This window comes from Achroia grisella, unplaced genomic scaffold (assembly GCF_030625045.1).
Source record: "Achroia grisella isolate CSIRO2021 unplaced genomic scaffold, CSIRO_AGI_Agris_v1 utg782, whole genome shotgun sequence".
Lineage (NCBI taxonomy): Eukaryota > Metazoa > Arthropoda > Insecta > Lepidoptera > Pyralidae > Achroia > Achroia grisella.
In genome coordinates, this window is record NW_026713022.1 from 2,567,589 (window position 1) to 2,592,143 (window position 24,555).

The following is a 24,555-nucleotide window of genomic DNA, read 5'->3' on the forward strand; positions in this document are numbered from 1 at the left end:
AAGATTACTGTTGTGATTCATTATTCAAATGGGGAGAATGCAATGACATATGTTGCGTTATCATATTTAAATTAAAGTTATTCTTCCCTTTTCATTGTCAATATCGACATTTCTGTTATTCACAATTTCAGTGAATTCAAATCCTTTATTTAGTAATAAACGGTTATCTCTCATCAATTGTGGTAGTTAAGAAAGAGTGATGAGAATTTTATTTATAAAACATTCTTAATGAAACTTAATTCAATTTTTGAGGGGAAAACTTCATATGTTGGCAACCCTAAATATTTCCGTTTATTTACATTTCAAGCATGTATAGGTATTTAACATACCTGCAGCATGTGAAACTAATAACTATTTGAATTTGAAAGTATAATTTGTTTTCAATGGCATATTTTTTTCAGTCAAACTCAATGGCTTTGTTCAGTTTGGTTTACAGTAAAGTTTCACTTAATAAATTAAATTTAAATGTCTCATTTTATTCGTGCAAGTAATATACTTGTTTGATATTATAAACTTAAATATTACGTTTACTAAAATCTACCATAGTTGCATTCAACAATAAAATATAAACCATGAGTGATATTAAAACAGTGATTGCCCCAGTGAACATAGCTGTTATAAAATACTGGGGCAAACGGGACGAAGAATTAATAATACCATTAAACGATTCCGTTAGCGCTACTTTAGATACAAGTGTGATGTGCGCTAAAACTTCTGTTAGCGCCAGTCCCAACTTTGTAGAAGATGAAATTTGGCTTAACGGGAAAAAAGAATCTTTCTCTAATCAACGTCTTCAAAACTGCTTGAAGGAAATTAAACAAAGGGCTTCTGTTGAGAAGAGTGTTGATAATGTTTTCTTATCTTGGAAAGTACATATTTGCTCAGAGAATAACTTCCCTACTGCCGCTGGTTTGGCCTCATCTGCAGCCGGATATGCTTGTTTAGTGACAGCTTTAGCAAAACTGTATAAAGTCTCTTCAGATGTCAGTTCCATTGCTAGATTGGGCTCTGGCAGCGCATGCAGAAGTGTCTATGGCGGGTTTGTTAGATGGCATGCTGGTGTGAACCCAGATGGATCAGATTCTGTGGCTACACAAATTGCAGGCTCTTCTCATTGGCCAGAAATGAGAGCATTGATTCTCGTTGTTGGCGACAGTAAGAAAAAAATAAGTTCCACTATAGGAATGAAGAGAACAGCAGACACTTCCGAACTATTGGAATACCGCGTGCAACATTGTGTGCCAAAGAGAACTGAGCAGATTTCTAATGCAATAAAAGAAAGGAACTTTGCAAAATTTGCTGAAATTACTATGAAAGACAGTAATCAGTTTCATGCAGTTTGTATGGATTCTTATCCACCTTATGTGTACTTAACTAATGTTTCTCATACAATTATTGATTTGGTTCATAAATATAATGAAATTAATGGGGAAGCAAAAATTGCATACACTTTTGATGCCGGACCAAATGCCTGTTTATATTTAGTTGAAAATGATGTCCCTAAAGTGTTATATCTGATTCAACATATTTTTCCATCATCTTCAAACAATTTTGTAACTGGTCTGAGTTGCAATAGAGAACCACTAAGCAATGAATTCATAAAGAGCTTATCTATTCCAGTGCAAGAAAAGGATTCAATTAAATATGTTATTTATACAAAGGTTGGTGAAGGACCAACAGAAATAAAAGATGGTTCACACCTTTTAACAACTGATGGAACACCAGTAAAGACAGTTTGAAGTATAATTATCATATTACCTTACATATTTTTATTACTGGTTGTGTTTTTATTAATTACTATAATACAAAATTGTTATTTATTAATTAGAAATCATGAATTTTCTTGTAATAGGGTTGTAAGTAGTTTAAATTTATTTTATGAATCATTAAGTTTTGTAGGTAACTGTATTTTGCTGGATATATTATGGATCTATTTTGATTAGTGTTTTTTTTAAATACATGACATTTAAGCATTGTACATTTTATTGTCAAAATGACTTAGGTACTCTCATATAATAATATATTCTTGAAATCATGATATAACAGAATCTCTGCAGTAAACTATTTAGCTAGTAAGGTTTGTTTTCCATTAAAGTTTAGTCTTTTACATTGTTCTGGATGACAATAAAACATTGATTTAATCACTAGTTTTATTTACATAATAACAAGAGTATAATATATACAGCTTCACACCTTATCTCCTTCCTGTATTATTAAAATACTTATCACAAAATTTACATGGAGATCAAAATGAAAACACTGAAGTAGTGAATACAATTCCATTTATTTTTATCCTCACAATAAATATAGAACAAAAATAAATGAAACTCCTTTTGGTAGGTATCTTATCGTGCAGAAACAGACACCTGCCAGACTCTGATGATGTTATCTGAATAACCAGCAAACAGAGTTTGACCATCAGTCGACCATGCAAGGGACAGGCACTGTGGAGGGTCTGACTTAGTTTGAGTTTGGTTAATGATTTCAGGTCTCAGCTCCTCAACCATTTCCTTGCTCTCCAAATCCTGCAAAAAAAGTTTTTGTAATTATGTTTTCTCAACCTAAACTTTTTATATTAAAATTGATTCTCCCTTTACATTCATCCACTTCCTTATTAAGTCCTTACTCATACATAAACATTTTTCCATTTATAATATTAGTATGGCTAAACAAATCACTAACTTACCCAAATCTTAATGGAAGGTCCAAATGCTGCACACAACCAATATCTGTTGGGTGAGAAGCAAAGGGCTGTGATGATATCATTATGGTCCAAGGTGTGGAGGTGCTTGCCATCATTCAGATCCCACAGCATTGCCTTCATGTCCTTGCCTCCGGAGGCACATAGTGAGCCATCAGGAGAAACAGTTACAGTGTTCAGGTAACCAGAGTGGCCAAGGTGGTTGATCTTCAGCTTGCAGTTGGTAAGATGCCAGACCTGTACAATTTTATCAGTTTTATTGGGTATGATCATAATATAAAGATTTATAGTAAAATATAAATTTACAAAGTCCATCTATAACATTGAAACAAATTCAGCACTCGGCAGCTTCATTATAAGCTGTTTTGGTAAAAGAGTGTGATATATGGCAGTGAAAATACAAGAGTACAGGGTTTTACCTTATTTATTGGGAATGATAATGTGATGGTACACTTAACAAATGACATGTCAATGTGATGTCCATGGTGTTCCACATGTATATAAGTTGCCAGTTCCACTACGGTGCTACTACTGCATAAACTAACAACTTATTTCCCATTGAAGTTTCATAAAAAGAAAACAGTACAAACCTTAACAGTGCGGTCCCACCCAGCAGATACAATGATGGGATTGGCATGGTTAGGAGAAAATCGGACACATGACACCCAGTCTGTGTGGCCATCATCTTGGATAGTGTACTTGCACTCGGCTAGAGTGTTCCACAGCTTGATGGTCTTGTCACGGGAACCAGAGACAATCTGACGATTGTCAACAGAGAAGGCCACAGAAAGGACATCCTGTAATAAGTTATTAGTTATATAAAGACATCATTATTATCTCTGCATTGGAGAAGTATTTGTTGACATGAAATCTACATTTAGAATTAGAGAATGAAATTAAAAATTGAACATTTTATATGGCTCGCTCTTCTGAGATATGGACTTTCTCAGTCCAGTCCTATTTTTGAGCAAATTTTGTATTTTAAACTAACTGAGAATATTATACATATTTATGTATAAGCCTAAGTACATATTAACCTAAAACAAAAGGAGAATATCTTATTAATAGGAACTTACAGGAAACTTTGCATCTATAAAGTGTAACTCCACATGCGGAATCTTCTGCCTCGTAAAGGCACAAATACACTACTCTTCTGCCTCGCACAGGCACTACACTTTCAATTATATTCACACAAACTTTCTTAAAAACTAAAAGTTCTGTCACACCTTAGTATGGTCTTCAAAACGCCTAGTGGTTCTTCCGGCAGCCAGATCCCAGAGGCGCAGAGTTTTATCCCAAGAACCAGATAGAGCATAATTTCCATCGCTGGACAGTACCACATCAGAAATGAAATGAGAGTGACCATATAAACGTTTCTGTGGTACACCGTAATTGATTTCGTCCCTGGTCAATTTCCACACGATTAGGGTTTTATCTGCAAATATATTCAATACGTGAAATATTGCACAAACTAAAGCAAATTAGATAACGTGTACATTACATATATCAGCCCCATATCCGCTTGCCGCTCAGGAATCGCGTGGCAAAGTTATTGTCATCATTAAAATTTAAAATATATACGTAACAAAGATCTTTATGAATAGAGAGTATAATTGAAAGAACTTAGAATAATTTAGTAACAAAGATTGGAAGGATGTATAAGGATAAATAAAAACCTAACAGCACACATAGAAACATTATAACCTTACCTCGAGATGAAGATAAAATCATGTCGGGATATTTAGGATTAGTCGCAATTTGCGTAACCCAGCCATTGTGACCGCATAAAGTTCCCCTTAGCTTCAAAGTTTCAGTCATTTTTGGTAATTCCTACCGAAACAACGACTCACCAACGCAATCAATTCGAAAAGAAAGAGTGTAAAAATTTATTACGGGTTGCCAGATGTCGGCAGGTTTTTATTTTCTACAATTTACCTTTTACGGCTTTGGATATGAATTTACTTGAGCTTGACTGTTTCAATGTTATTCAATTCTGAATTTGAGGTAGGTATCTATTTAATTTACATAGGCTATATTGTGAAACTTTATGATCGCCAATATAATAATTGTCAATGAGATGCGACAAATAATACAATAACCACAATTACAAAACTTATGTTTAAAATAAATTATTCTATCGCCGAAATAGAATTAAACCGTCATTTAATTCAACGAAGTGTACATTTTATAAAACTGAATACACTAAAATTGTTAAATGGTTAATTAATAAAAGCAATACTATTCAATATTCTACCGCAATATTATTTACGGGAGATATAACTACTGCATCACATAATCGATAAAATCGATTAAATATAAATTTAAATTAGATTTAATTTATGATTAAAAAATCGTATAAATTGTTTAAACGAATAGTCGTTAAACGAACCAATTTTGCGTTACCACATAATAGAGTGCGTTCTGAAAAGAGTACAAATTGACAATTAATATTTAAATTAAGAAGCTAACTAAGCTAGCTAACTAGGAATGTCACTTATTATCAAAATTCTAAAGAAAACTTTTAACCTGATTGTTTTTTTTGCCTATGAAAATAAGTTGAAATTTTTATAATATTTATTTAAATTATATTTGTTTAATCGATAAAGTTTTTATGGTTTAAGATATCATTATGCAAGTACCCACAATGGATTATATTGTGGAAAGTCCGCAAATAATGGTTAAAGCAAAAACCACGCCTTCTGCATCTATAAAAGTAAGTAATTATGTTTAGAATCCTTTAAATCGATTAATCTTCATCTCCTAGCAAGTACAGATAAGTAATAATTTAACAACTATTTTTTTTATCAAATAATAATGTAAATAACTTATAGTACCCTGTGCCGTTTGTTAATGTATTTTCTGTTACCTAAATAAATTTAATGTTATTTTAATAACAAGGTTGGTACATATTTGTGACCAGTTATTGTAATTTATTTGTATATTGGTTTAATTAAAAAAGCTAAAGCCATAACAAAATTTATTTTTGTGATCTTGAATAATTTATTATTTTAAAATTAATGAATGTATCCACAAATGGCATCATGGCATAGTTCCTAAAAATGCCACTTGGTGGCTTTTGTCGCAAAATTGACGTCACGCAATTAGTACGCCATTTTGTAAGTGTCCGCCGTAGTCAATTTTCTGGCCAAAGTGAAAAATAGTTAATTCGCATGATTTGGTATAGATTAAACAGTTAAAGACATTTAATTACACATTTAACGTGTCTTACGTTAAATATACAGACTCAAAGTATGGAGGACAAGGCTTCGTTAAAAGAATTGGATCAATGGATAGAGCAGCTAAATGAATGCAAGCAATTGACAGAAAATCAAGTAAAAACGTTATGCGACAAGGTAAGTTACCATTTTATTTAATGTTTAATAGTATAAGTTCAATTTCATGATTAGTATAGTATTTCTTTGTACGGTTTTGTTGGAGTTTATACCTGCATAATCTGTATGAATCATATACCTACATTGATAGAATCAGTAGTAGAAGGTGTATTGAAATGTTACGCTATGTGAAATTTGTATATTGTGACTTGCTGATCAATTCTCATACATGGATGTATAGTTTTGACCACGTTAACATAGAATTGTAATGAGTTACCACACCCAAATATCTACTTTCCTGACTTTTATTAGTCTAATTGGTTAGAGATATTTATAGATTCGCCGCGGAAATGCTTGTTATTATTAATTCAGTAAAATTAGTTTAATACACATATTTTATGATTTGATATGGTATATCTATATCTTGTTTGTTGTTGTTTGCATATATCTATTGAATACTTTGGATAAGCAATTAATACAATGTGATATATTATAATAAAGTATCACTTACATCTTTCAAAAAGAAATTGTACAATGTTAATATTTAATAAATTTAATTAACACATTCTAAACAATTGTTTGTTATTAGCTTAAAATAAGCTTAAGTAAATGGCAGGTGACTGGTAGATAATGGTGGATGAAGAACTGATACTTCTGTCAACCATTATCATCATCATCATCATCAAGTCATCCTTTAGGTCACCATTAACTTGTTGTATTGAAATATTTCACATGTAGACTGTTTAACAGAATATATACAGTATCATCCTGTATATTATATATATGTATACATTCTGATCTAAACATTGAGATTTCTTTAATGTTATTTTTTGTATTAACAGCAATCAGGTACCCATATTAGCCATAGTTCAGTGTAAATATTAAAGTAAAAAAATCTATATGTATAATTTTAAACACACAAAATTTTAATGTGTATTTCAAATTTATTTATTTTTAGTGATTAGCGGTTTTGTTCTTTCATGATTTCATTGTAGTGTGGTTGTTTATTTGGTCTGGGTGTTTTCTATTTTTCTGTATGGGTTTAAGAAAATATATGTATTTAAGTATTTTTATCAATAAATAAGTACCCATAATACAAGCTCTGCTTAGTTTGTGACTATATGCATTGTGTGAATTGTCCTGGATTATTATTTATTTATTTACTTATTATGGACATATTAATATTTTTTCATTATTACTAATTGATTATTCATTCATGTAATCAGATTACACTATACATAGGTATATCTTGTGTGCATGAGTGGCATAACTTATTTTAAATTCTTTTTTAAAGAATAACTTATCAAAATCAGTATATACATGTAGATATTGAGTGATGATTATTTTGTGTATGTTTGAAGATAAAGGTGAAGATAATAATGTAGATTGTTGTATATATTATTGGTAGATTATAATGTTTCCTTCGAGTGCATTTCTCAAAGATTTAGTAATGCATCTTTGGTTTTCTGCACTTGATTTATTTATTTACATAGAAACTGTTAGAAGTTCAATTTTAAAATTAGAAATTATATACCTTACTAAGTTTTTTTCCTATTAAGAAATGTATACAACATTTTTTTATCTGTATATCTGTTCTCTTATCTGTAGGTTTTGAGAAATGATTGGTAAAATTAAGTAGTTTAAGGTTGTTACTTGTAGTTATGTTTAGGAATTTATGATCCATATGATTGAATACATAAATTTGTTAGCAGATAAAAGTGTTAAAGGGACATGTACCATTTTGATCTGAAATAACTTAATTATTGAATTATTCTTAATACATTGTTTACTCTAAATTATTAGTGATAAAGGAATATATTATGATGTTTATATTAGTTGTGGCCATAAGATTATAACAGTGTACATTTGTAGACACAATCTATTATGAAGTGAGGAATTGAGCTTGGCCATAAAGTTGTGTACTGAACCACAAAGGCATGTCATATATGTTCTTTCCTCAGCTCTCTTTACCCTGTATATATTAACCCAGGAAAAAACATGTCATTTTCATATATAGTGATTAAATAATATATGTGAAAATGATATGTTTTTTACTATTTTTACTTCTTACTTACTTACTTAATCTTAATACAAATAGAATGTTTTCAGCTTCCCTATTTATTTATGATTTCATTATATGTAATGATACTGAAGATAATTATTACAAGAGAAGATTTGTGAACTTTTACTGTTTTTGAAGATTTCAATAACTTTTCACAATGTTACTTTGCAGTCTGATTTTATAACCATTTTTTGTTTTAAAGTTATACAGCTCTAATCACACTAAATTATGCATATATCCAGTGTGAGTACGCCTAGTAGCATAATATGGGATTATGTAAATAAATTACGTAATTTTTTAATAAATAATTAACATATAATGAAAATTGAACCTCTTTACATTATTTATATACATAGAAGCTTTAGCATTCAAATTTGACTCACATTTTACTATTTCGTTGTTGCTTGAGTGCATCTTCTACTTTCAACATTATCGTTTATAAAGCCTTGTATGTTGTAATGCCTTTACACAATAGTGAAAAGTGGTTCTTTCACAATTTAAATTATAGTTTTATTGGATAACTGAAAATGTCTTAGATAAAATATCAGTCTTTATTTCTTAGATGTCACGTAAAATAATTGTTTTTACTATATTTGATGGCCTGTGTAGTTTAGAAGTTTAACACGCCGCATTTCGATGGTCGCGAGTTCGATTTTTCGCACGTTCTAAACATTTGCATTCATGACTTGACGATTGCTTGTATCGGTCTTTGTGTTTTATGCATGTATGTATATCCAAGAAAAATTAATTTATACATTCTACCAGTTGTATAGTAATCATAAAATAAGCATAGCTTGAGCCTAGATGGCGTTGCGTGAACTGTCCAGTGTTATATTATTATCCAGTTGTCTGTGCATTTTAGAAACTGCTTAACCAATTTAAACGCAGTTTTCACTGATGTATAACAAATTTTCTCATAATATTTACTGTTTGTTTCTACATAATTTGATTCAAATACCAAAAACATTATCTATATGGAATACCACATAAATACTGTGCCCACAAAATGTGTGGACGTAAATTATAAAGTGGAATTGTAGAAAAGTGCAAAAAATATGTTTTAGGTTTTCATTACTCTTAAAGGGAATATTGCTTAAAGAAATAAATTACATTGGTTTGAAGAAATAAGACCTCAGAGTTCTATTGTAAAAGTGATTACATGAATGCAACAATTAACAATGTAATGTGCGGGTTAATTCTCTGGCTTTGTATATTACGTAGGCTGACAACAAATATAATAGTGAAATAAAATTTTATGTTGGACATATTCTATTTAAAATTTTAAGATTACATTCAAATTCAAATTAAAAAATCATTTATTCATGTAAGACATTTTAGCCGCTTTTGAACGTCAAGTTTTTACATTATATTTTTTTCCCTACCGTCCAGTTCGGTATATAGATCCAATGCATTACATATAATGCCCATATGTTTATTTCTTCTTTACATCGTATAAAATAGTCGATGTCGCTGTCTTATCGATTACGCGACGTTTTAAATTACGCAACGAATTTTAATACAGTTTTAGCAATAGATAGAGAGATTGAAGAGGAAGGTTTATATGTGTAACACATTTACACCCGTGAGAAGCCTGGGCGGGTGGGCAGCTACTAGTAGGTAGTTTATTATTATATTCAACAATAGAAATGTTAGGGCGTTGTGATTATTTTTGGTTTCATGTACTTAAGTATATATTTTTTGCAACATATACCTGTCTCTATTATATTGTATCAGGTACGGACCTAGCTGTAGTTTGTAAAATATACGTCACTAAGGCTGCTGCTATACAGTCGGTCAGTATTTTTAATAGAACCAGTAACCCGCCCCGGTTTCGCATGGGTATTTCAACTAATTTATACAAAACTAAATTAATCAAAATGTACATCTAAACCTTCATTAGGTATTATTCTGTTAACCATCTCTCTCTCTGAATACTGTATGGAAATCCGTCCCGTAGTTTTTATGATTATCTCGAACAGAAAACATACACAAGTCCCTCCCCATCTGGAGGGGGTGTTTTGTTTTGTAAATAGTATTATATATATAAGAGGGGGATGATTTGATTTTTAGTACGTTTCTGTAAATATACATGATCCGTTTTAAAACAGACAGCACCGCCTGATTCAGCTAGTGTTTCCAAAATAAGCTAGTGTAAAAAAAATACTTTAGCTAGTGTTGTATAATGTAATGGATAGTTACTGTACAGGAGCAATCATTGGCTGATAAATATTTATATTGCCCGCCCACGCTTGGTGGATGTTTAGCGCAAAATTGTATCCGATTATTGAGGCCTCGGAGATAATTTGCCCAAAAGACTAAACATACGAACATTTGCCACAATTTGTTTGAGTTTTAGTCACTGTGATGATTCATTAGCATAATTTATGATATATCACTCTACTCTAAGTTTATATATAATCCTGGACAATTAACACAGCGCCGTCTAGAGCAACTGTAAGCAGAGCTTGTATATAAGTAGGTAAGTATACATGTTCTTGGTTAGTTCAGATTTATAATTGTATATGGTACATATAAATTTCACGTTGCAGTTTATTAGCAAGCAGTAAACTTTTATATGTATAAACATTAAATGTTTAGTTATTCAGGTGTTTCATTTTTATTACAATTTATATGATTATTTTTTTATGAAATCTACACAACCTTGGTTTTGTTCTTTCATATATTTTCTTTTTTTATAAACATATATAGCTTTGCATCGAATACGTCGATTCTATTTTTTTATTATTTCAGGCTACTAATCGCACATATTATAAATACCTAATAGACTAACATACATATATCATAATAAATAAATATAAATTCTATGTACCCATTTATTCCATTATAAAAAATCTGTTCGTTGCCTAATAATCACAGTACAAGCTTTGCTTGGTTTCGAACTAGATGACAGACGTTGTGTGATAAATTCACCCTCCTGATGACGTTTCTAAAGCATGTTTTGCAGCAAAAATGTAGAATAACATTCCCAAACAGCTACAAATGAAAAGTACACTTTGGCTTTTGTTTTTTTATTTACCACTGTTTTAAAGCTAACTTAGACACGTAACGGTCCCAACGCTACCTGAGCTTCGGGCCGGCTCCCTGGCGCAGTCACTTCGATAGTAATTTGAATTTTGGAATGTCGCAACGGTTACAATATACATACAAATTATTGAACCTAAAATAATGGTAATAACCATTTTGTATACAATAATTAATTGAGTTGTACGTTGTATTGATTATAAATGAATACACCCTGTATTCGATATTTGCGTTAATTCTGTTATACTCTTATCTAAGGCTGTCAATGATGGTCAAAGTTATTTTAAGGGGCACAAATTGGATTGTACAACGTGTAATATAATTTCAGTAATTTATTATACTCATCAATTAGAAATTTGGGTTTTAGAGTAACCAAATATGATTTTAGTATATGTTTAACTATTATTTTTTTATTTATAAAGTGTATAGTATATTATTTTCAATGCCTGTGGGTTGCAAGATGTACTTTGTTGTTATTAAAAGTTGTATGGCATTGAAATAATGCTTTTACTCGAAATAGATGAAATTGAAAATGCGTTTTTTTTTGTAAAGTCTGATATTCACTAGTAACACATTTCTATGGATGATAATGGAATGGTTCAGGCGTTCATAGGCTACGGTAACCATTTACTATCAGATGGGCCGTATGCTTGATTACCACCATCGTAGTATATAAAAAAAATTGTGCACCCGCCTGGGCTAACGGTTTACGCTGGCTTAGTATGAAGTCAGGTTAGTTAGTACGTATACGGTTAGTTAGTATAAAAATTTACAATAAGATACCAAAGGATATATTTTAGGATATATTTAAGGAATTACCCTTAAATAAATTCAACACATCTGTTAAATCATATTTACTGAGCAAGGCCTATTACTCACTAAACGATTACTTGAATAACCAGCGTGAATGGCAATAGTTTTCATGTTTGGGATTTTCATTTAATGATAGACATAGACACCTATATAAATACCTATGTATTGTAAATAAACTGGGTTTAAAAAAAAAAGTAATTCAATTGAGTTTCTTGCCAGTTCTTCTCAATTGGGTCTATATACCGAACTGGACGGTAGGGAAAAAAAATATAATGTAAAAACTTGACGTTCATAAGCGGCTAAAATGTCCTACATGAATAAGTGATTTTTGAATTTGAATTTGAATTGAATTAGCTGATCTTGGCAAATGGCAATTTATCACGATGGTTTCCAGGGGGTTATATATCTAGTTGTATATATTATACAATGTTGACCATTACCAGGTACCATCAGGTCGGCCGTCAACTGGTTTGTCATGTCCGGATTGTTCGATATAAAAAAGTATAAGCACTATCTAGCTGCACTTGCAAGTACTTCCGGTATAGGGCGAGTCTAGTTATCGAGCCAGTAATTTCTCTTTATCCCACTTAATATTATGGCCATTATATATACAAGATAAATACAAGGCGTCGTAATAGGTAGCTAGAGGAAGCAATGCGATGTGTAGGAATCGGAGCTGCGATTTTACTAAATTTGATAGATTGTTTGTATCGGTCTGGGTATTTTCTATGTATAATATGTATGTATTTAGGAAAAAAATATCTATATATTTATATCAGTTGTCTAGTACCTACCCATAACACAAGCTTTTGCTAGCTTAACTTGGGTCTAGATGGCGCTGTGTGAATTGTCCTGAGATTATTATTATACTTTGCACATGTGGTAGATATAATAAGGTTATGTGGAATTATTAACCTGTTAACCGAGTGGGACGTATAAATACGTCAAACGTTAAACTTTTGTGTACGTGTAGGACATATGTATACATTACATTTTTTAAATTTCTGCTGCGCCCTGGAACCTGGAGCGGGTGGAATATTTCATATCAAAAATATACACATTCAATTATATTGTGCTGACGTACCGACACGTCCTAGTGAGAGACAGTGCCCGTTATATGCTGCGTAATTAAAAAAGGAATTCCCCGGTTAACAGGTTAAGTCTAGAAATATCATTTATAGGAATGTTAGGAATACTTTTAACGTCATCATCATCATCATTGCAGCCCGGAAGACGTCCACTGCTGGACATAGGCCTCCCCCAAAGATCTCCACGACGATCGGTCCTGCGCTGCTCGCATCCAATGCCTTCCCGCGATCTTGACCAGATCGTCGGTCCACCTTGCTGGAGGCCTTCCCACGCTGCGTCTTCCGGTCCGTGGTCGCCACTCGAGGACTTTACTGCCCCAACGGCCATCTGTCCTACGAGCTATGTGCCCTGCCCATTGCCACTTCAAACGTTCACTTTTAACGTGATTCGTCAAAAATAATTCCATCTATTGATTAGATTTTTCTCGTGAAACTTTCTCCAGTTGTTGGACTACAACGTAAATGCACTTACGTAAATAAGATTTCTGTGCATTCTGCGTTGTTTGGTTGTGATGGATAATATTATAGATAATATTTAGGTATATATATGTTTATATATTCACTTTGCAGTTTCTTTATTTTTAAAGAACTATTTGCATTGCAATCTACTCGAACAATGTTAATAATAAATCAATGCAATGACAAAAAAGGATATAAATATTATTATATAAAAATATATACATTTATTTCAACGTTTTTCCTAAATTGAAGCAACCTGTTTTGTAGTCGATTTTGTTTTATTACACACAACATTAACAAATACGTTTTGTTTTAGACCATTTAGGTCTAAAACAAAGATTGTCTTCTCAATGAGTTCATTAAAATTTGCATTCACAACTGTGTAGGTTAGGTAAATTTAATGTGAAAAACATTTGATTATATGATAAAATGACTTAATTGTTTAATTTCTCTATTACTTTATCTAGCTGAGTGTTTTTTAATAGAAGTTTTAAATTCATTTTAAAGTAACTCCCGAATATATTTGGTATATACGAAAAATCACTCGTTCTTTTATTCATAAATTTTACAAGATATTGTAATATTTGTACTGATAATAAAAACACGTTATGTACAATAGGTAGATAATGATATATATTGATTGATGTTGTTAGACATATGATGCTAATAAATATATAATATGATAATATACATTTGTATTTAGGTGTAGTATTAAAAACAAAATTTACGTCAGTGGTCTAGCGGTTTAGCACACAGGCTTACTCCGATAGTCTCAGGGTCGATTCCTTTCTCGATACAAATATTTGGTTTCTTGAGTATTGTATGATTGTTTGTATTCGTTTGGATGCTTTTTATGATTATTATGTATTTTTATAAAAGAATGGGCTATCCAACACTAAATTAATTTTCGAAACCCAGATATTACCAACCTTAACGTCTTTATAATATTTGCATAGTGGTTATTATTAAAATCTTGTATCTGTTTTACAGGCAAAGGAGATTTTGACCAAGGAGTCCAATGTCCAAGAGGTGAAATGCCCGGTGACCGTCTGCGGGGACGTCCATGGCCAGTTCCACGACCTGATGGAGCTGTTCCGCATCGGCGGACGCTCGCCGGACACTAACTACCTGTTCATGGGTGACTACGTGGACCGTGGTTACTACAGTGTGGAGACAGTCACACTGCTTGTTGCGCTTAAGGTGAGACCTTTTTTTTTGTTTCTGGAATGGGTTGATAAAGGGTGACAAAGAATTCTAGAAGTCATAAACTTCGTGTAATCTATGAAGAGTCTTAAGATTTTGAGACGAACTTCTTAGCATTAAATGGATTCGCCATGCGAATGGATGCCGTGTCCATCGTGTGACAGAGAGGGAAATTCCGAGCAGCATATGTAACGACAAAACAACTTCGCGCAAATGAATTATAGTATTGAGTCTATTAGCCTGTTGTGGAGAATTTCTTGGTTCGTTTGTAACCTAGTAACTTTATCCTCATACTATCATTATTCCCTAGTGTCCAGCTAAATCACACCTGCCTCATGCTCTCTTAAATCTTGTAATGTGTACATATGTCCTATCGCTAGCAATGTACCATTTCGGGTTGACCTCCTTGCGGTTCCCTCTGGATCCCATCGTGATAAATTCCTAGTAAATTTGCTAAGATTGGCTAACTGACCTGACCTCATGTTAGCATCCTCCACTGGCGCCCCGCCAGCGTCAACTTTTAGCGCAGACAGGTGCTCCATATCATTATTATCCAATAAAAAACGTCCTTACACGTGATGGATACATATTTTTCTGCGTATCAATGAAATGTAAATTACATATACCTATAGGTATAGGTACATAATTATTCATGTCCATATAAATGAGCGATATGTCGCTCGAAGGACGTCATTGGTAGACGATGTTTTTAAATTCAGTACACATCTTCATAACATCGTGTAGTTTTGTGGAATTGATAGCACTATCAGATATGATTTCTATCATGACGGCAATAACTTTCACAATCGATTTGTGACTTGTTTAATATATTATAGTATATATATATTTATGTTGTCATAATAAAAACGATCTAAGTATATTTTGTTTTTGTTTGTCTTGTAGCGAGTGAAATTATCGAACAATCTTAACGTATCCTTTCTTCATAATTAGTCGATAAAAGTAGAAAGTTATCTCGATTTTATCAATACCAAAGAGGGTTTTAAATTATAAAAAAAATATGTATATTGAGAGATAGTCTGTAAAAAGGTGTCTATAAGGTGCATGGGTATATCAATCTCACCTATTTCACCGCCAAACAGTTTGCTTGGTCAGTGAAATTACAGGGTAAGAGGCATGACATCATAGTCCCCCGGAATGAAAACGGGTGAGTGGTATCCAGGGTGTCTCATGATAACGTGCACCGTCATCTTGTATGTCTTTCCCATTACATAACAAACAATTTTTATTAGACACACGACATAATTTAACTACCCACAAATATGTCGAATTTTTATAATAAATATCCTTCAATTTATGCCGATTGTTCCAACGGAAATATTACACAACGGAAGATATAAAATTTTTAGACTTTTACCTATAAATATGTAAACATTTGACCATGATAAATAATTGTTAATTGCTTTTTAAGTAAATTTTTGTACATACATACCCATATATTTATACCAAATTATTTACATATTTTTTCGTACAGAAAATATTAAATAGTAATAAATACTGTTCTACTTTGAAAACTTTAAATTTTCCACTATGAACCTTTTTACAATACAAACGAAATGTAAATACGTTTAAAATATTTATTTTCATTGGGCAATACTTGTCTATTCTAGAATTAAAATCAACAGAATAACGCTATGACCAATGACAGAAGGACTAAGGTTCCATTTTACATTCTTGAGTGGAAACTCCAAAAAACAGTTTTTATAATTGGAGAGACATCTTAGTGCAATTAGGAAAGTAATCGGATGTTAAATATGACGGTAGTTTGGGTATTTGTTGTGATAACACGTCTGTAATATGATTGTGAGATAATATCCAAAAATAGCAGCTAATTAATTAAAAAGTCTGCACTGAGATAGTGTATTCCAGTATACTAATTGTATGATAATTGTGTAATACGTCTCTACTATTTAATTTTATATCTATTGCTAGACAAAAGTGTTTTTGACTAATGAAACGATTCGGCAACGTTGGCACCTGTGAAAGATGATAAATTTGGGTTGAAGTCAGTCAGCCTATTTTGGTAAATTTATAGGGAATTAACTTTTGGCCCATGGGAGATAAAAGCTTTTGTATTAACAAAAAAATCTATAGTTAGACGGCGCCATAATTGAGTTTTGTATTAGTTCGGCGAGGCGTTATCTAGTTGGAATTATTGATCGAAGTTAATAATAGTAATATAATGACTGGAGTTTCGTATGATTAGTCTGCGCAAGTAGCACTACTTCCTGTGTGAAACAGGAATAATTGTAATCTTTATTAAAATATTTTTATTACTCATTATTGTTATTTTATCGCCACATTCATATTTTACGAAGTGATCGATAAAAACTAGGTAATTGCTCTTTTAAAAATATGTAGAATTTTACAAGTATAAAGGAAAATCAAGACTTTGTATGGTTACTGTGGCTAAAGTTGCTGGGGTCTGTTGTTTTTTTAAAATAGAATACACCCCATTTTACTCGTACTGTTATAGTATTGTTACTTTCTATAGCAAATGATTAAAGAAAAAAGTCATATATTATTTGAGTTTACATTACAAACATAAACCTGTGATCTTAATAATAAAATACAATGTAAAGGGATTCTATATTTTATATAACATTCTCGTGTCATTGTGACACGAGTTAGTTACTATTCTCCTCAACGGCTCCGAAACGTCTTGACTGATTTTATTAAATTTTAATCAATGAGTGATATTGGTTCATACCACTAAGTGATAACGGTGGTCCCTAATATTTATTTTGTATTTTTTTTATAATGCGGCATTAAAAAAGTACATACAATCCTAAAGTTTCACCCTTAATACCCAACAATAGGGGTTGATGGGACAACCCCTATTTTTTAATAGCGATTTTAATTTATATGGCAAATCAACGTTTGCGGGGTCAGCTAGTAAAATGTAAAATTCTAACTGCATTCTAAGATGCATAAAACTTCAAGGTTGTCATTTAATACAATGCTGTAAGCGTCATGTTTATGTATACTATGTGTATGTTTTTTCACGCGGTGTCGTAATCACAGTTGATCTTTGTCATCATATATCAATGTTCGTCAAATCGTTGGTCGTCACGATCTGATATGGAATCCTTGTAATATATATTTTTATTATACAGTATCGGTACGTCTCGGGATCATCAATATTCAATATACATAATTGTAGTTTATGTTATAGAATTTTATAAATAGGTCCTGTGGTTCAGAAGTTAACATTCCATATACTTAAAAATTTGCACTATCTTCATATTATTCTACTCAACCGATTGTTATGTAGATTGCGTCATTTACTACTTACTAGATTCGTCCTAGTCTATATTTTCGTTTTATTATTATGAAAGTTAATAATCATTTATTGTGTAACAATTCTATATAGATGAATATATGTGTATGCAATATACGTAAACGGGAGAATCTATGATTTTCCTCCATTGTTGCAATGTGTACAAATATTATTTAGTAACATAATTTATTGAGCGACTTTTGCGCTAATAAAATTATTGAAGTAAAGTTCGATGTTTCTTATAGTCTAAATCTACTTTTAATTGGTTTGGTAAATAATATATTTTATGTTAGTGAACTAGGTCTTATTAGTATTATATTATTAGTCTGAACAAATAAAGCAATATCTTTTATTTTTATTACAGGTGAGATATCGCGAAAGAATAACAATCTTACGCGGAAATCATGAGTCACGTCAAATAACCCAAGTGTATGGGTTCTATGATGAATGCCTCCGTAAATACGGCAACGCGTCCGTATGGAAGCACTTCACCGACCTTTTCGACTTCCTGCCGCTGACTGCGCTCGTCGACGGCCAGATCTTCTGCTTGCACGGAGGGCTTAGTCCCTCCATCGACACCCTCGATCACATCCGAGCGCTGGATCGTCTGCAGGAAGTGCCCCACGAAGGGCCCATGTGTGATCTCCTCTGGAGCGATCCCGATGATAGGTGAGTTATTTTGTTTTTTTTATTTGCTAGTTGCGTCCTTATAGTCTACAACAGTGTTTCCCAATAAGCTTTTATATATATTTAATATTAAAAAATGAATTCTTCTATTAAGAAACTTAAACGACGTATTAGGAAGAAATCACTAGGAAATTGTTGACGAAAAATAGTAAAATTTCTAAACATATAATGAAAAACTGTAATTAAACTTACAAATAATTTTATTAAAGATCTCTATTAATTTATTTTAATTTAGTGATAAAACAGATATTTAATAAATCGCTTATTTAATTAAATTTGCCACCGAAATCTAGTATTGCTAAATGTCCCGGAGCGAAAGGTTACACTCGTATCGAGTACATTTTCGAATTGCCTCCCTTAAAAATAAAATTGGCCCGTTGAGAAACACTGGTCTATATAGATTAGTTACTAAAATCACATGTTGCATCCACAAAGTAAGCATTCACTAGTGTTAATTGAATTGGCAAGTGTATTTCAATCGTTGTGTGTCAGTGCTGCATGCGAGCGCGTACATACAAACAATTTGGACAATTAGAACCTAATGACATTGATCGTGCGGAATATTTTTATTTATTATTCAATCAAATACAGGATAACATTGTTTTGAAAGTTAAATTTGTAATTATTAAATAAACGCGAATGTTTGTGAGTATGAATGTTTGTTACTCTTTCATGTAAAAACTGCTGAGCTAATTGTAATGGAGATATACAGTAATATAGCTTATTCGATTAACACATAGAGTATAATTAAAAAAGTTTTTGTGTAAATTGGGAGAAATATAATGATATATGTCAAGTGAGATGGAGACAAAGATGCGTGAGTCAGCTACTTATGTACGAGCATTATATTGACGCTGTTTATTTGATTGTACCCACAGAGGCGGATGGGGCATATCGCCGCGCGGTGCCGGCTACACCTTCGGCCAGGACATCTCGGAGACGTTCAACCACAGCAACGGGCTGACGCTGGTGTCGCGCGCCCACCAGCTCGTCATGGAGGGCTACAACTGGTGTCACGATAGAAACGTGGTCACTATATTCTCAGCTCCCAACTACTGCTACAGGTATGTAGACAACACGGCTTGTGTTGCGTGTAAATCTTTATTACGCCGTACAGTAATTCGTAGAATGAATAGTTGCGCCACTAAGGTGTCATTAATTATTACGTCACATGTTAAGGGGAAGGGGGGAGGGGCGGAAAGGGGATTTCGAAAAAGTTAAATTGAAATTCATCTAATACAGTTAATGGCCCTTAAAAATTTGTATATAATATTTTAGTAGGAATTAACTTTGACTTCATTAGAAAAAAATGTATGCAATCAGCCTTGCAGTAAATTACATATTAAAATAGACACACTGTTAATATTTTAACTCGTGCATATTCCCTGTCCAACTGCTATAATAAGTATACATAGAAAATAATTTAGAATTGTAATAGCAAGATTGTGGAAAGTGGCAAGAGCCCCACTAATAAGAGTGTCACTCTTAAATTATGAATGAATGAATATGCTATTACATAGCTATAATACTTACATAAGCTATGGAAGAGTGTAGTGGCATAGGCATTGTTATGCTTAAAAGACTGCAACTAAATAACATTAAGTAAAAATTGTATTACCAAAATTATATTTCAAAATACATTTTGAATTAAGAAAATTCAACAAAAAGTCCATATATATATAATATAGAAACAAGTCCATATATATATAATATAGAAACTGTTCTTTGTTACAGATGTGGTAATCAAGCCGCAATTATGGAATTGGATGACGCCCTTAAGTACTCATTGTAAGTATTATTACTCATGTTGATAATAGTATATAATCGTTTTAGTCACACTAATTACTATCCTCGACCGGACCGTAAACCTCATTTTTTGTAATTGTTATGTGATTGTGTATATGAGAATGTGTGTATGCGCATGTTTATATATTTATTTTATTTTATATATGATATGAATGTATACATATATGTGTATCTTAATATTTAGTTGTTATGTGAATGCAATGGTTGTCAATATTATTCTTCTTCATTAAATCATTAAATACGCCATTCACATAGATTGAGTCTGCAATATATTTGATTTCTTTCTTATACGAATTTGATTTGGTGGTGGTCATATTTAGCCACTCCTTGAGAATCAATCTTTTCCATTAGCTGTTGATGGTATAACATTATTTTATTTCAATGGAAAATTAAAACATAAGATATACTGAGCATAGTTTCACCATCAATGGCCTAATACACAAAATAAAATATTGTGTTATATTTCAATAGATAGGTGCACTTCAATTGAAATTATTATAATTGCAATCTATTATAATGAAGTTAAAGTAACATAAAAATGTTTAATGAAAACATTTGACCATAGTCAATATGAAATAGAAATCTGGATTTCATTTGTTAGTTACAATGGTTAGTTATTAAAATCCAATGTGATTTTTGACCAATAAATGTTATTAGCTCCAGTAAACTGATTGTAAAGTTGGCGACGACATGCATTTTGTATCAATTGCCTTCGAATTGTGAATTCTTGACTAATTGAAACACTAGTACATACTTATCTTGTCTGTGCAATTATTGATTGAGAAGAATGCTTGTAATTAGATGATTGATGAATGCATGATATAATCGTTATCACATAATTATAAACGTTCTGAAATTATTGTTAAGACGTTATAATTTCCAACTTTCTTTCACTTTGACTACCTTAACAGTATAACATGCTGCTTAAATTTCCGAGGGTTATAAGTTCGATCACCAAATAAACACAAATTTTTGTATTCACGATTAAATCTGTTTGTATCGGTCTATGGTATATGTAACATACTGGATGAGCAAAAATATATAACAGTGTATTAATTTGAAACTTTGTATTAAAACAAATGTTTTTGTATGGTTAATGTATAAACATTAAGAAAATGTATAGTATCATACTATATATTTTAATCCAAGTAATGCAAACTACTTATATTCTATATAATATATCGCTTGTTTTGTAATAATTAACATGGAATGATTATAAGCGCAAAGTGATGACGGAATTTGATAATTCAAATTCAAGATATCGATATTGCATCGATTACATAATGGATATTGAAGTTTATGACCTCATATTCAGAGTTTATTATGAAGTATACACACTGGGCCGGGTATTAATATTTGTTTGTCTGTCCAGCCTTCAGTTCGATCCGGCTCCGCGACGTGGGGAGCCGCACGTGACACGGCGGACGCCGGATTACTTCATGTAGGCTGCACGTAAGTGTTTCCAACTCGATTTTAATATTACCACTCGTATTGTATGCATGTTCCAATTATTGTCTTACATTGTTGATAATTGGTCGTAAATGCAGTAGAAATTGTGTGCTGGTATGCACTTAGAAGTTATTACATTTACCCAAGTACCTATTTATTCAAAGGGTTCTATTATAGTAAAATGTGCCACAATTTATATTGTGGCACATTTTACTATAATAGAACCCTTTGAATAAATAGGTACTAGTTATTTTTTTTCTAATGACATTCGTGTGCAAACAAACGAATGTGTCTGTATCGAGCACGTGATTTTCGTTGATTTCGTGCGTGAGCACACATATCATTTGGAACAGAAAATCATAACAGATTTATTGGAATGGGAATAAACATTGTTCTTGTTTTAAAATGATGACAATGAAATATTTATAAAAAATATTTTAACAGTTAGTCCTTAGGAATTATAGCACATGTGATATGTGGACTAAGGACAAAAATTTAAATTTTGTTTATGCTGCTATTTTATAGGAAATTTTTAGTATCTAACGCCTGGGCTGTCAACATGAATTCCACATTCTAGTCATATAAAATACTGCTAAGCATATAAAGCTGCTCTGTTTACTTATAATCTATATACATATATAAAATTCTCGTGTCAAAGTATTAATTATCATACTTCTCCAAAACTGCGTTATACAGATATATACTCGGTAGGTCGGAGACTAAGTTACCTATATTTTATACCCTATGTGATAAGGGTGGACATTCCCAATTTCTTTTTAATTATTAGCCCAAAATTTTATTTTATTTTTTATGATTTCTGGTTTAAAATACATACACCCTTAAATTTTCACCCTTCTGCCATCAACCTCTTATTTTTTAATAACGACAGTAATTAATATGACAAAACAATGTTTGCTAGATCAGCTGGTAACATACATAAATCTCAATAGATGCCGTTGAATAAAACGGTGTACTAATAATAGCGAATATGCTTACAGCGGAGGCGCATATCAAGCAGGAGAGTCGCAGGGGCGCGCGGGCGGCTCCCGGCCGGAGTCTGCGCCGGCGCCGCCCGCCCGTCCCGGCCTTCGCCCCCGTCGTCGCCGCCTCGGCCTCCGCCTCCGCCCCTGTCTCCGTCTCCGCCTCCATTCCGCACGCGCTGCACCGCGCGCATCGTGCCCAGCTCGAGAGGCTAATGCGCGTCGCGCAGTGGCTCACCAACGTCTGATCAGGGTTGTCTACTCGATACACCATTATTGGGATCTATGTGTACCATAATACAATTTAGATAAAAAAAATCTCTATAGGATTGTTTGCTTGCGAAATAAAAGATTAAAGCTCTGTCGTTGTTGCTTGCTCTACGTTCAAGTACAGCATATAAAATATAATGTGCTAAACATCACAAATAAATTCTGCCAACTAAAATCTCTCATATTTCCTGGGGTTCTCATGGGAAAAGCCCCATACTAGAGCCAAAAGGCTTTTCAAACTTGGGACTCCCTTGTGAGTTTATTTTCAAGATCATATGATGCTGTGAAATGATAATTCCCTTGTTAAAATTTGATAGTTTGGTTTATTCGAGTTGGCAACCCTATGTCTGATCAATGCCGCGCCGCCGCATTTTGTATTTTCTACTCGGTATTTTTTATTCTACGGAATGTCATTGGAAGATGCAACAAATTGTATGCATTGACGTGTGAATCTGAACATTGATTTACACAATAATCGCTACTATTGAAGATAACACTGTATTAAAAAGTGTAAACCATAGATATGGATATAAATAAATTTCGAAATCGCATTTAATTTACGTGTCAATATTTGTCCCTAAATTTGCAGTGGAAAACTCGAAAAGAGTTTAGGTTAAATGAATTGCTTTTGTTTAGTGGCGACACGCTAATTTTTGCCTGAATTGTGGTTGTGCGTTGTCTATTTATATTCCTGTCTGTGGTAGAAACCGTTCGTAAAGGTAGGTGACGGTTGGACGACGGAGGCGGGGCAAGGGCGTCGTCTAAGGTTCTTGCCCGATCACAGCATCCCCCGCGCTTGTTATGCTGGTATGTTCATTGTGAACGGACAAACGACGCAGACTATTATTATATGTATACAATCTATCACTCCTCAGAGACAATTTGGACCTCATTAAAGTGGGTAATTTGCTATTACAGTAGTTTTATTTCATGGACCGACTTCTGTCACCGTAGTTTGAATAATGGACATACCACCATAATGATATTTGGTGACTAGCGCATACTTGAGACCATGAAAATGTCATTAGGTCTATTTTGTACTTTATTAATATTTAATAACTACAATAGTACCCCATGTTTGTAGTTAAATCGACCTCTGACCCATTTCATATAAATTCTAAAATTGGTTGGTTTCATATGAGAATAAAAAAAGCATTTTACGCATTTTACTAATGTGTCTTATATTGAATGCGTAAATTTTTTCAGTTCGTCTGAACTTTACGTTACAATATTGTGCATTTAATTTTATGACCGAATGCTATACATATATAACATTTAATTTATGTATGCCTGTGACTGAAAGTCAGTGAAGAGTATTAGAAAGTATATTTTATATAAAATCGTTACTTTTATATAATAAACAAA

General features: G+C 32.4%; 3 protein-coding genes across 3 annotated transcripts; 2 read left to right on the plus strand and 1 right to left on the minus strand.

Annotated features, from left to right (window-relative positions):
- Positions 1–6: 6 nt before the first annotated feature.
- Positions 7–2,141, plus strand: LOC131851230 (diphosphomevalonate decarboxylase). Its single transcript, XM_059201692.1, has one exon. It carries the CDS (start codon positions 573–575, stop codon positions 1,737–1,739), a length of 1,167 nt encoding a protein of 388 aa, XP_059057675.1. The 5' UTR covers positions 7–572; the 3' UTR covers positions 1,740–2,141.
- A 124-nt stretch (positions 2,142–2,265) lies between these two features.
- Positions 2,266–4,591, minus strand: LOC131851231 (small ribosomal subunit protein RACK1). The gene is made up of 5 exons (XM_059201693.1): positions 4,411–4,591; positions 3,928–4,136; positions 3,292–3,498; positions 2,687–2,938; positions 2,266–2,525 (listed from the first exon to the last, which is right to left on the minus strand). Exons 1-5 carry the CDS (start codon positions 4,517–4,519, stop codon positions 2,346–2,348), a joined length of 957 nt encoding a protein of 318 aa, XP_059057676.1. The 5' UTR covers positions 4,520–4,591; the 3' UTR covers positions 2,266–2,345.
- A 1,199-nt stretch (positions 4,592–5,790) lies between these two features.
- On the plus strand, positions 5,791–24,102 carry LOC131851218 (serine/threonine-protein phosphatase 2A catalytic subunit beta isoform). Its single transcript, XM_059201674.1, has 7 exons — positions 5,791–6,054; positions 14,488–14,697; positions 18,363–18,667; positions 19,564–19,749; positions 20,420–20,473; positions 21,864–21,943; positions 22,939–24,102. The coding sequence occupies exons 1-6, from the start codon at positions 5,953–5,955 to the stop codon at positions 21,934–21,936; spliced, it is 930 nt and encodes a 309-aa protein (XP_059057657.1). The 5' UTR covers positions 5,791–5,952; the 3' UTR covers positions 21,937–21,943; positions 22,939–24,102.
- Positions 24,103–24,555: the final 453 nt, after the last annotated feature.

What these genes read in the sequence shown, in the direction of transcription:
- LOC131851218 (XM_059201674.1), top strand. Translation starts at nt 5,953, where the DNA reads ATGGAGGACAAGGCTTCGTTAAAAGAATTGGATCAATGGATAGAGCAG. An exon ending in CACTGCTTGTTGCGCTTAAG is followed by an intron (nt 14,698 to 18,362) that starts GTGAGACCTTTT and finishes TTTTTATTACAG; the next exon opens with GTGAGATATCGCGAAAGAAT. An exon ending in GCTCCCAACTACTGCTACAG is followed by an intron (nt 19,750 to 20,419) that starts GTATGTAGACAA and finishes TCTTTGTTACAG; the next exon opens with ATGTGGTAATCAAGCCGCAA.
- LOC131851230 (XM_059201692.1), top strand. Translation starts at nt 573, where the DNA reads ATGAGTGATATTAAAACAGTGATTGCCCCAGTGAACATAGCTGTTATA.
- LOC131851231 (XM_059201693.1), bottom strand. Translation starts at nt 4,519, where the DNA reads ATGACTGAAACTTTGAAGCTAAGGGGAACTTTATGCGGTCACAATGGC. An exon ending in GTTTTGAAGACCATACTAAG is followed by an intron (nt 3,499 to 3,927) that starts GTGTGACAGAAC and finishes AACTTATTACAG; the next exon opens with GATGTCCTTTCTGTGGCCTT. An exon ending in GACCTTCCATTAAGATTTGG is followed by an intron (nt 2,526 to 2,686) that starts GTAAGTTAGTGA and finishes CTTTTTTTGCAG; the next exon opens with GATTTGGAGAGCAAGGAAAT.